The 11532-nt window shown below is 39.9% G+C and overlaps 5 protein-coding genes across 5 annotated transcripts; 3 read left to right on the top strand and 2 right to left on the bottom strand.

The window, feature by feature from the left end:
- Positions 1-630: 630 nt before the first annotated feature.
- Positions 631-1083, top strand: LOC125607006. The gene has a single exon (XM_048776438.1). The coding sequence runs from the start codon at positions 631-633 to the stop codon at positions 1081-1083; it is 453 nt and encodes a 150-aa protein (XP_048632395.1).
- Positions 1084-1133: 50 nt separating this feature from the next.
- LOC106443541 (probable protein phosphatase 2C 47) lies at positions 1134-3185 on the bottom strand. Its single transcript, XM_013885097.3, has 3 exons — positions 2732-3185; positions 2487-2651; positions 1134-2416 (listed from the first exon to the last, which is right to left on the bottom strand). Exons 1-3 carry the CDS (start codon positions 2906-2908, stop codon positions 1655-1657), a joined length of 1104 nt encoding a protein of 367 aa, XP_013740551.2. The 5' UTR covers positions 2909-3185; the 3' UTR covers positions 1134-1654.
- Positions 3186-3473: 288 nt separating this feature from the next.
- LOC106443540 (monosaccharide-sensing protein 3) lies at positions 3474-8777 on the bottom strand. The gene is made up of 5 exons (XM_013885096.3): positions 6195-8777; positions 5553-6119; positions 4453-5384; positions 4199-4386; positions 3474-4119 (listed from the first exon to the last, which is right to left on the bottom strand). Exons 1-5 carry the CDS (start codon positions 6271-6273, stop codon positions 3660-3662), a joined length of 2226 nt encoding a protein of 741 aa, XP_013740550.1. The 5' UTR covers positions 6274-8777; the 3' UTR covers positions 3474-3659.
- Positions 8778-9269: 492 nt separating this feature from the next.
- On the top strand, positions 9270-9849 carry BNAA01G19410D. Its single transcript, XM_013878947.3, has 2 exons — positions 9270-9275; positions 9418-9849. The coding sequence occupies exon 2, from the start codon at positions 9420-9422 to the stop codon at positions 9732-9734; it is 315 nt and encodes a 104-aa protein (XP_013734401.1). The 5' UTR covers positions 9270-9275; positions 9418-9419; the 3' UTR covers positions 9735-9849.
- A 242-nt stretch (positions 9850-10091) lies between these two features.
- BNAA01G19400D lies at positions 10092-11039 on the top strand. The gene is made up of 3 exons (XM_013878946.3): positions 10092-10552; positions 10648-10764; positions 10851-11039. Exons 1-3 carry the CDS (start codon positions 10232-10234, stop codon positions 10926-10928), a joined length of 516 nt encoding a protein of 171 aa, XP_013734400.1. The 5' UTR covers positions 10092-10231; the 3' UTR covers positions 10929-11039.
- Positions 11040-11532: the final 493 nt, after the last annotated feature.

Below are 11532 nucleotides of genomic sequence, written 5' to 3'. Positions count from 1 at the left end.
TCTCGTTTTAGCCCACAAGACGACCCTCCTTGACGACTCATAATTAGCTGATCTTTGTTGAGAAACTTGTTTTCCTTGGACCACTCTCTATCTTGATAAGAGGGGAGGAAGCAGGAAAGGTTCCAGACTATACGCCACTTTGTGTGGAGGGCACTTGCTGGAGCATTAGCAGTTTCGGCCCGACTAAGATCACGTGGTATTCAAGTTGATACTACCTGTAAGTCCTGTGGAGTGGGGAGTGAAACGATTTGTCATACCCTTTTCTCTTGTGTAGTGGCTCAAGATGTTTGGAGAGCAGCAAACCTGCCACTTCCGCCGCATGGTCTGTCTACGAATTCTGTGTTCTTAAATCTCCACCATCTGGTTGCGTGCATCAAGAGTAAAGACATCTCAGTTAAACTCAAACAGAGTATTCCATGGATATTGTGGCATATCTGGAAAGCCAGAAATGGATTGGTGTTTGAAAAGGTCCGTTTATCTCCATTTTCCATTGTTAACAAGGCTGAGGAAGAGGCGGCCTCGTGGTTTAATGTTAATTTTCCAGAACAGAACCCCAACCATATTCAGGCCGCTAATAAGTCTCAGGCCATTGTATGGCAAGCTCCTCCACCAAGTATGATTAAATGCAATATGGGGGTAGCATGGGTGAATGGATCCATTAACTGTGGTGTTTCCTGGATTACTCGTGATTCAAGCGGGAAAGTCCTAATGCATAGTCGAAGAGCGTATTCAGCAGTTCACTCTCTAGAGGAAGCAGAACTATGTGCTACCTTATGGGCAGTAGAAAGTATGCAATCCTTAAGGCTTGATAACATCATCTTCGAGTCTTCTTTTACTCGTGCACGTCGCTTCTTATATCATTGGGATGGTCAGGTATGTGCTCTTGAATCCCTTCGTGTCTCAAACATCATCAACTCAAAGTTGCAGCTTTTATCGGCTTGGCGTTTTGACCATGTTCCTCCTGAAAGAAACTCCATTGCATTGAGAATAGCTGTAAGTGTGACATCGGAACATCGGTACCAATCTTATGTCGCAAGAGATGGACCCGCTTGGCTTCATCAGGCGATAGCAAGAGAGGCCTAACTGCTGTCTCCACCCCGTTACTCTTACCCACTATATCCGAGATCTTTATCTTCGAGTGGTCTTGATATTATTAGTTTCTTTTGCCTTGTGCGCTTGATTTTTATCCCTATTGGGTTTGAACTTTTGTTTCCTTTATCTTTGCATGGTGGATATTCACCATTGTCGTACGTTTGTACTTTGGCCCTTTATGTTGAATGGAATTCTCAGTGTTAAAAAAAAAAAACATCCCTAGTTCCAGTCAAACCAAAGAGGCCTTCTTCTTCAGGAAGCAGTTCAATGAAGCAAATCCATGCAAGAAACATGTTGCTGTCTGCTGTGGGAGTAAGAGGTGAGAGAGTTGCTTCAATTGTCATTTTATTCATATGCAAAGAGTATTAAAATCATTTAGATATGGTAAGTAAGCTCTACAGTACAAAAATGGGTTAAACCTTCCTTACAAAAAGAATCAAAACTTGGAAACAAACCAGAGAAAAAGAATACAGCTTGGAATCTCTGACCTTTCTTGTTATAACAGAGGAACAAAACAAAAACAAAGCAAGTCTCTTCTTACTTTTCAGCTTGATCAGTTCCTTCACAAATCATTCAAAACACCTTTGAGTAGATCCAACCCCTCGGCAGAGATGCTCCTCCTCTTATGCGACTTAGGTATCTCAATCCTGGGAGGCGGTTCCTTAGAGAAGCATACAACCACTACAGTAAGATTATCACAGCTGTTGCGTTGTAATGCTTCCTTGACGAGAGCTTGAGAGCATCTCTCAGGGTCATTATGCTGCATCAGCTCCCTCCTCACCATCGTCACCGCGCACTGGCTACTCATCACATCCCAAAGTCCATCGCATCCCATTATAAGAAACTCATCTTCCTCCGTAAGCACAATCTCCTCCAGCTCAGGCTCGCAGCTGAGCGGACAAAGCGACCCTTTAGTTCCCTTAATATGCCAATCTCCTAAAGCTCTAGCCACCGAGAGCTGCCCGTTAAGGTAGCCATCGTAGATAACACCTCCAAGCTTCTCAATGCGTAGCTTCTCGGAAGTGCAGTTGGGTTTGTGGTCCTTTGATAACTCAATGGCTCTGCCTCGTTTCCCTAGCACGGCTCTGGAGTCACCGGCGTTTGCGATGAGCATGGTCTTGTCTAAGATGAGAGCAGTGAGTGCGGTTGTGCCTGAGGATCTGTCGAGAGAAGGAGCATCAGCTAAAGCATGATCCGTCTTGACGAAGGCACTCCTTGTAGCTTTCTTGGTGTTGCTTGGGAAGTGTTTGTCTTGCGTTACAAGCTTCAGAATGTTCTTCTTTGTGAATGATGCAGCGTCAATACCTCCATGTCCATCAAACACCTTCATTACAAGACATTGATAAGATCTCAAAGAATCTTAAACTAGTTTGACTTTGTGTATGTATGTATACCCCATAGAAAGCTCCAGTGGATCCGATATGGTCTGTGAGATCATCCACGCAGATGAACTCGTCTTCCATGGACCGTTTCGGTCCTTTATCCGACCAACTTCCAGATCTGAACACAAGTTGGAACGTGGTGTTGTCTCCTTCCGGACAACATCTCTGGTCTCCTTCCTGCGCCATTTCATTTCACAATGTAAAGAGATCCGATCAAGTTACATTTTAGGAGGAAAGAAGAGATGAGATGAACCAACGGAATCGATCAACCAAGCAGTGCTGTTGCAATGGCGCATTGAAGAGAGGTCTCTTGGAGGCTTGCCGGAGGAGCTCAGGTGCGCCGTTTTGTCATCTCCGACGTCCAAGTTGTTAATCATCGGCGGAACTTCGGTCAACGATGCCATTTCCAGTTTTGCTTTCTTTCTCAGAATCATAATAATCTCTTTTTAGTTATTAAATATAGAAATAGTTTTCTCCCTCCTTATTTTACTCACCAATTAGCTCTCTTGATTCCACGTGTGCTCTCCCTTTTCAACTTTATTTATTTGAATATTAATATTGTATAGCCAAAGCTGCCTTGGGAGATAGGTTAGCTGAGAAGCGTTGCAGAATCTCATACAAAACTGCTAGAAGATCACACTAACTTGCTGATTAAGATAGCTTTGAGTGAGTCATGGATCATTATTGTTCACGCTTCTTTCATCTTGGGCCTAGACGTGTTCAATGTTGCTTAGTGTATGAGCACTGGTTACGTTTGAATTGTTACCAATGGCTGGCTCTCTATAGGACACAATACATAACGTTCAAGGGGTCAGTCATTTCACTGCACTTGCACACTCCTAATAGCTAAGTTAATGGTTGAAGTCCTTGCAGCTTAAGTATTTCCAGCAAATCCAATGCACTAGAGAAGTCTCATAAATCCTCTTTCTTGCTACAACACTTCGAGATTAAACTCTGTATGTATGTAATAAACTCATGGTGATCTTGATTAACATCTCTGAAGATGTACAACAGAAAGTATAAAAACTATGGTTCTCATCTCATAATTCCAAAAGGGAAAAGATCTCCCAATTTGCAGCTACAGAATCACAAATCCAAGAAGGCCTCTATGGTATGGTTTGTTATTAATTAACTTGTTCAAAATACAGCAAGAAAACTTGAGAAAGGCAACAAAGAAAAGACAAGTCAGTCATCATCAGAGAGAAACGAAGCTGAAGCGTCTTGATGTTTTGCACCAACAGAGAAGAACTCAGAGATAACTTCAAGTGGCATTCCCTTTGTCTCCGGTACCTTGAGGTACACGAAAACCCACGCTACTGCACAAACAAATGCATAGATCCCAAAAACACCAGCTAGGCCTAGAGATTTCAGCATGACAGGAAGAGTGTAAGTGACAATGATGTCACATATCCAGAAAGTGAGTGCACAGATGGTGATGCAAAGGCCACGCACAGAGGTAGGGAAGATCTCTGAACATAGGATGTTTGGAATGGCTCCAAAACCCATCACGAAACAGCTTAAGTAAACCATAACGCTAGCGGTCGATATCAATGCGTTTGCTGTGCCTCCAAGCTTCACCAAGCTTCCTATCACCAGCGTTATCAGTGATAGTATTAGAATGGGGATTGTAGAAAGCATCAGAGACCTGCAATCACACTTTGGTACTGTTACATTTATTACCATTCAGGTGAAAGAAAAAGAGAAGGACAACAGAGAGAACTTGCCTTCTTCCAGATACATCCATTAACCTCATGGAAACAAGAATGCATGGAAGCATGAAGAGTGTAGTTAAGGAGCTTATGAGGAGAGATGCAGACTCTGCACTTATGCCAAGGTTTGTCAAAAGACTTGACACACCTGTTTCTTCCAGTATTTGTGGTGTATAATACATTACTCCATTTATTCCTGCAAACTGCAAACATGCTTCCTCTCCTTTATGACTTTTACTCTATAAAGAATCAATTAAAAAAAGCATTACCTGTTGTAGTATCTGAAGCCCAACTCCAACTATCAACGCCCTCTTCACACCAGGTTCCTTCAGCTCCCTCCAGCCAGGACCAGCCTTAATCTCTTGTGGCAACATTGCAGTCTCTCCTTTAATTCCAGGTATCATCGAAGCTTGGCTTACAAGTGCAGAAGCCTGAACGTATCCATTCTCCTGAGCTGGAACATCAGCTTCTGTCTGGAAGGAGAGAAGCGATCCACGTCTCGAAAACCCCATGTTGCTGGCGTGGTTGTTGTTGGCAGTTTCCTCGTGAATGTACATTCTCTGCAACCCTCCGTTTACCCTCTTACCATCTGCACCAACCTTTTCGTTGTACTTCCATGCCAACTGCCATCCACCGCCTATGCTTGTAGCTGTTGCCTTCTCACCCATGTTAGCCATAAACAGGCTGCTCTGTCGCCTGTGCATGGTCCCAGCGGGTTGCTGGTTGAACTCATCCGTCTCAGTGGCTTGCGGAGAAAGCAAAGGACTGTTTAGGCTTTCATCTTGTTCAGAGCTGTCATCACTGTTCCTCTCCGGATCCCACTGAGACTCCTGCCTTCCCATAAGTCCAAGTATACTTCCCATATTTGGAAAGACCATGCTGCGAGATGATGAAGCGTTCATGTTCTCATAAGGAAGTTTCTCATGAATGCTACCAAAGAGAGTGACAACTGGGTCCATCATGGATCCTCCGCGCGTTAACATGCTTCCATGTCGCGACGCTAATGCTAGAGAGCTCTGTCCTTTCACTGGCTTAGCCATCCATGACTGTCCATCCTCTGGACCGTATAGCTTTATCTGATCTTTCCTCGGCAGTTCTTGTCCGGTCTCGGTTTCCTCGTCGTCGTCCGGACCAATCACATATTCTTCTATGGACGTGTCTTTTCCTACCCCAAGCCCTTCAACCAGCAGAGCAAGCTCACCTAGATCACACAGAGAGTTAGTTTAATTACAAAGTATATTTCTTTTTTTAATACCAGGAGGTTCCGGACGAAGCATGTAATCCCCAAGACCCGAAACCACAACATGTAATATTAGTTTCGTATCAGCTGTCACTCGAATAGAATTTTTAGTGTTGATAAAAGACGAACCAGAGACATCTTCTCTGTCACGAAGTCTCTGAAGAACCTGTCTAGCTTCTTCCATACGGCCTTTGCTGACAAGCCACCTTGGAGACTCAGGCAAGAAGAAAGCCGCAAGTACAAAGTAGAGAATCGACGGAATAGACAGAACACCGAGCATGAGCCTCCAGCTCGGAGATTCTTGAAGGGACATTCCAAAGACAAGGCAATAGGACAAAAACATGCCACCAGATCCACAGAACTGAGGGAAAGTATTGAGCAAACCTCTGATCTCAGAAGGTGCGGTCTCAGAGATGTAAATGGGGACGAGAGTGACGGCTAGACCGATACCAAAACCATCAAGAAGCCTTGCGAAAAGGAGAACGTATACATTTGGAGACCAAAACATGACGATGCTGCTTAGGAAATAGAGAAGAGAGGAGAGTATAAGCATGGAACGGCGTCCGACTCGGTCAGAGACCGGACCAGAGAAAGTTGTGATCATAGTGGCTCCGATGAGAGACATGGCTACGATTAGTCCCTCTATCTTTGGTTCTTTCTCCAAATGAAACTCTTTTTTAATGTAAATCACAGCTCCTGCCACCAATATACAATCAAACATCAGTCATCGCTTTTCGTATAAATGTAAAGAAGAAAAGAGAAGAAAGAGACCTGCAATGGTGGCATTGTCCCAGCCCTGCAACATGTTCCCTATAGCAGCAGCCAAAGCAACAAGCACTACGCTCCTCATCTTTTCTTTTTGTGACTGTAAATGCGATATTACTTCCTCTGATCAATAATCCAGTTGACAACACGTCGTATGTTTCTTCCTTAAATGTCCAATAATCATTTCTTTTACAGAAATAAAGAAAGAGAGAGAGAGAGAGAGAGAGAGAGAGAGAGAGAGGGGAGGAAGATAACAAGAGTTGTTAATGTGATGATTAATCAGAAGCATGCATGCAGCATTTGAGAGGCGGTAATAACGGCGAGATAAAGTTAGTTTGGTCAATAGGAGAAATAAAAGGGGGAAGGTTATATACAACAAACTTGTCCTTTGATCGGTTCTTCTGTGCACGAAACTTACGACTCTTTATACTTTCTGCAATATCCCCACACGGTAAGATTCATCTCACACGATTGTCTCCATAATCAATTTTCTAAATAAAGATGCATATCTGCTTTTCAGGATCCGACAACACAGTAGTAAATATATGTATCTTATAATTACAAAACTGCTATGAAAAGATTATATAGTTTGTGGTGTATCTTAAAAACACACACATACTTCACAAAAAACAGTCTAGAATATGATATGTTTCACACTTACACAGTATATTTTCTCTTCTTTTCAAATGATCGTTTACAGTTTACACACTCGTATACTACTCCCTCCGTTTCTTAGTAAATGTCATTTTGACATTTTTCACACGTTGTCCCAAAAAAAAGACATTTTTCACACATTAAAAAAATGATTGAAATATAATTAAATTGTTATTAACTATACATCTTTGACCAATAGTATTTTAGATAAATAAAATTTATAAAATTAATGCAGTTTGTAATTAATTTTCAGTTGAAAATAAGTATAATTTGTATTGAAATTCTAAAATAATATTTTTTGTGTAACAAGAAAAAAATGACACTTATTATATAAAATCGAGAGAGAATGGAATTTGAAAACTACAATTTTTTTGTAACAAATCCAATCATTTTTATGAATATGTATCTTTTTCATTATGTTTTGGTTACACAACACGTTTTATTTTGATATACTGTACTTGAACCAGAACTTAGAGCATCATTAATGGGATGCTTAGAGGAGGAGAGCTTAGGGAAAAATCCTACTATATAAAAGGAACTATTTTGGGGGATTTTAAAGTGTACCACATAGGCAGAAAATTCATGGCCAATCAATCTACCAGCTCATCTCAGACTGCGCTGATATCCATGTCAATTACGAAGCCCAAACAATTTATTTGAATCCCAGTCAATACTGAAGTCAGCCCAATATCCATTTACGGTATATGATACCAAGAAACTAAGAAGCTCATTCTATTTTATGAAATTACATGCTTTTGTTTAGTCTTTTGCCACAGTGACCGGAGGCGTGTTGAATCACAAAGCTTCTCACGCATCCCATTATTATGCTATTTCAATTGAGGTTCTTAGTGTTGTTCTAACTTATATTTAAAAATAAATTTTATTAAATGTTATAGATTTTACTATTATCTTAATAAAATTTAATATAGATTTGATATATATTATATCAAATTGTATAAAACTAATAAAAATGATATAAAATTGTATAATTATCAAACATTTGGCCTAAACAATATTTTTAAAATTTTGTAGATATATAAGAAACTAAATATCATACGATTAGATATTTAGATGTTTAAAAATTGCATATTTTTAAAAGCTTTAGTAATACAAATTGTATAATTATATAAAAATAATAATATTACTAAATCTGGAATGTTATATATGAATATATATTTATTTTATAGATGATGCATAAGATATTACCAACACTAAATAAAATTATCCGTCTCATGTTTATTTTTTTAATTGTAGAGATGATATGTAGCAAAATGCCCAAAATGACCCTAATACCCTAGATATATAGAAAATATAAAAAATTTGAAATATAATACAATAAAAATTTGTAGATCCAAACTGGTACGTTTAACTTTATGGGACAAGGAGACGTCTAATTTCAGGGAGTTAAATCGCATATCTACCAGAAAAAACCAAATCGTAATCATCACAAGTATCATTCTACGGTTACATGAAGGTAATAAACTAAACATAAAGTTTATGTCAAACTAAATGCTTACAAATATTTCACTTTTTCAGAGAAACTATCACTCACAACCACACATGGATCGCGCTTCTACTTTGACAACGATATTGATATCATACAACGCTTCCAAAAGAGGAATAAATTGATATCCTAAGCCTCATAGCAAATGACACCAGTCAACTTTTTTAAAATTTACGTTACAGCTTTCTATATCAATTAAATAGGCACACTCCAAAACTATTTTCTCTTACGAATATTAAATTCATCAACATAATTTATTATTCAAACTTACTTTAGTTTATAAAAAAAATGATCACCGCTTCCAACGTCTTCGCATTATAAAAGAAACAAAACTTAACTTACACTTTAAGAAACTTCAAAACTCCTAATTTTAATTAAACTGTTCTTTAATTAAACATGTAATCCGCGCGAAGCGCGGACACGGGCTCTAGTTAATATAATAGTGAGAGGGATCCACACAAAAATGAAGCACATGTGTTTATTCTGCCTAATTAAGCACCGGTGCTGGTACTGTTTCGCGGGCCCCACTGTCACGTGGCAGTCCGCGCGATTGGTTTGTTTTTAATTTTTTTTTTTAATCAGAGAAAATAACAAGAAAAAGAAAAAAAATTAAGGTTAATGATGCTCTTACCCGCCTAACATTCGAGTAACAAACTGGTGGCTAATTACATTTTCACCCTCTGCACTGACCTCTACTTATTGCCCCTGACCGAGAATTGTCAATGTTCTTAAAATCAAACCGGAAATTAAACCAATCACTCTATTCGGTTATTTGTGGGAGTTGAATTTTAACCGGTAGTTACGGTTTGACGTCGACGGTTCTAGATCAAATCATAAAACCCAAACCGACTCGATCTTCTTCCCGCAACTACACACTCTGCTTTCCCAATTCTCTCTCTCTCCTGTGAAACCCTAAACGCCGATAGCAGGTAAATCTCACTCCAACAATCTCCGCTGAGATCTCAATTTTACACGTAATACATGATCAATATCGTTGAGTTGAATTAGTATATGGTTAGGATCTTGTATCGAAAGCCTCAAAAGCTTTGTTAATTCTCTTGATCTTGTCAGAGATGCAAAACTCGAGGATCCCACCGTTTACTGAATCGAAGAGAAAGAAGATTCATAACCCAAACCAGCATCCCTTGCCATCACGAATCTCGAAAAAGGCTTCAACGAGGATCAAACCGTCCCATCAGCCTGAGATGTTTAGTTCAGATTCGTCCGAGTATAGAGCACTGAGGCGGAACTATTTGCTGCTGGAGGAAGAAAGCTTCGCGTTGGAGAGAGAGTTGAAGGAAGTCGAAGTCGAGGTTAAAGCACTTGAAGATGAGAAAGTTGAGCTTTTGGACAAACTTGTTGTAATGGAAGGTTTAGTTGATCCTTGATCGGTTTAACCTAGCTCATTCATGTGTAGTTTATGTACAATCCAAACTCTATATCTTTTGGACAAACCCGTTGTAATGGAAGGTTTAGTTGATCAGTCATGCTTAAGCAAAGCTAGCAACTTGTCTCCTCTGATTAATCATCATTCATGTTTACTTTATGTACAAAACAACTTTATGGTTACAGCTTGCGGACAAACTTTTTGTAATGGATGGTTTAGTCGATAATCGATGCTTAAGCTAGCCAACTTGTCTTGTCATGTGTAGCTTATGTTTCTGGTTAGAGTTGTTCTGTGGATCTCACTTCTTGGGTCTTTTCATGTTAATCAAAAGGATCCTCTTGTTGGGCACCACGTGGCTCTCATCCATACTAGGATGCTAGATATATAAGATAAAATAGATTTTCAAGAACGGCAGACGTGTGGCTGAGACTCGTTTCACCGCTTGAGAATCTGTTTTAGACAAAACTCTAGTGCTTTGGTCTTCTTTGTAAACTGTAAATGGCCGCGTCTCTTCCGACCACTTTATGTCTTAGCCATGGTGATGAGTCTTGCAAGCGTTCACTCACCCATGGCTATGCCCTTGCCGTGAAGAGGAACCTAATGGGTCACTCGCGTAATACAGTGAGGAGATTGGTGGTGACGGCTGCGACTGAAGGATCTAGAAAATCTAAAGAAAGTCAACCGTCATGGGCGAATCCTGACTCGGATGAGCCACCTCCTTGGGCTAGAAACGAAGGTCCTTCTTCTACATCACAAGAGAGCTTTGAGGTTCCCTTCTATGTTTATCTGCTAGCCTCGGCGATCACTGCCATTGCTGCTGTATGCTTTCCTCTCCCTCTACTTTGTGCTATATTTTATCACCGATTCATATATGAAAGATGTTAACTTTATGCATCTTTTGGTGGTGACTTTAGATCGGTTCTGTTTTTGAGTACTCGAGTAAGAATCCCGTGTTCGGGGTGTTGGACTCGGACAGTATCTTTTATACTCCTGTGCTTGGTTTCTTTGCGTTTACTGGAATCCCCACTTCTGTAAGTTCCTTGTCTCTGTCTCCTAATTTGATCTATGGTGTTGTTTCATTAGTTGAACAAGTGGAGTGGGGGTTATATGTGGGCAGGTATTCTTATGGTTCAAATCAGTTGAAGCTGCTAATAAGGAAGCTGCGGAACAAGATAAAAGAGATGGATATCGTTAAAACTCTTTGCAACTGATAAAGTGATTGTTGTTGTTCTCCTCCTCCACATACTTAATGAAGATACTTCTGCTAATGCATTGTTAAATAGAGATTGTTTCTGTTCACAGTTCACTTCAACTATGCTTGAATTGTTGTTAGTAATTCTATTATGTCAAGTTCCAAGGAGTTAATGCTACTGCAGCAGCTAGCTAGACGAGTAAACTAGTGGTAGAAGCTGCCTGCAACTTAATGCTCCTCTCTTTTGTTCATCCCTCTGAAAGATAAGGATCAACAAACAATTGCATGCTGGAGAATGATAGTAATATTACTACTGTGTGTTCAATGTGTAGCAGTACAGACCCAACCTTGGTTGTAGAAATATATTGGGTGCTCTCAATGTTGGTAGGAGACTGGAATCAGATTATCATGCAAAATCACTGTTAAATTGGTTTGTGTGAAAAGCTGATGATACTAAGTCAAGGCGCTAAGTGAAAGATTATCCATTAAGTGGTATGGGAAAAACTTCTAAAGCATATGAAATGAATGTCAGCTGTCAACTGCAAATTTGTGAACCATGCTTACATAATATTACAAGACATTGGCCCAACAGTAGTCTGATGTACTT

Source organism: Brassica napus, chromosome A1 (genome assembly GCF_020379485.1).
Source record: "Brassica napus cultivar Da-Ae chromosome A1, Da-Ae, whole genome shotgun sequence".
In the NCBI taxonomy this organism is placed as follows: domain Eukaryota; kingdom Viridiplantae; phylum Streptophyta; class Magnoliopsida; order Brassicales; family Brassicaceae; genus Brassica; species Brassica napus.
Note: the sequence above shows the minus strand (reverse complement) of the source record. Positions and strands in the feature narration are given on the sequence as shown.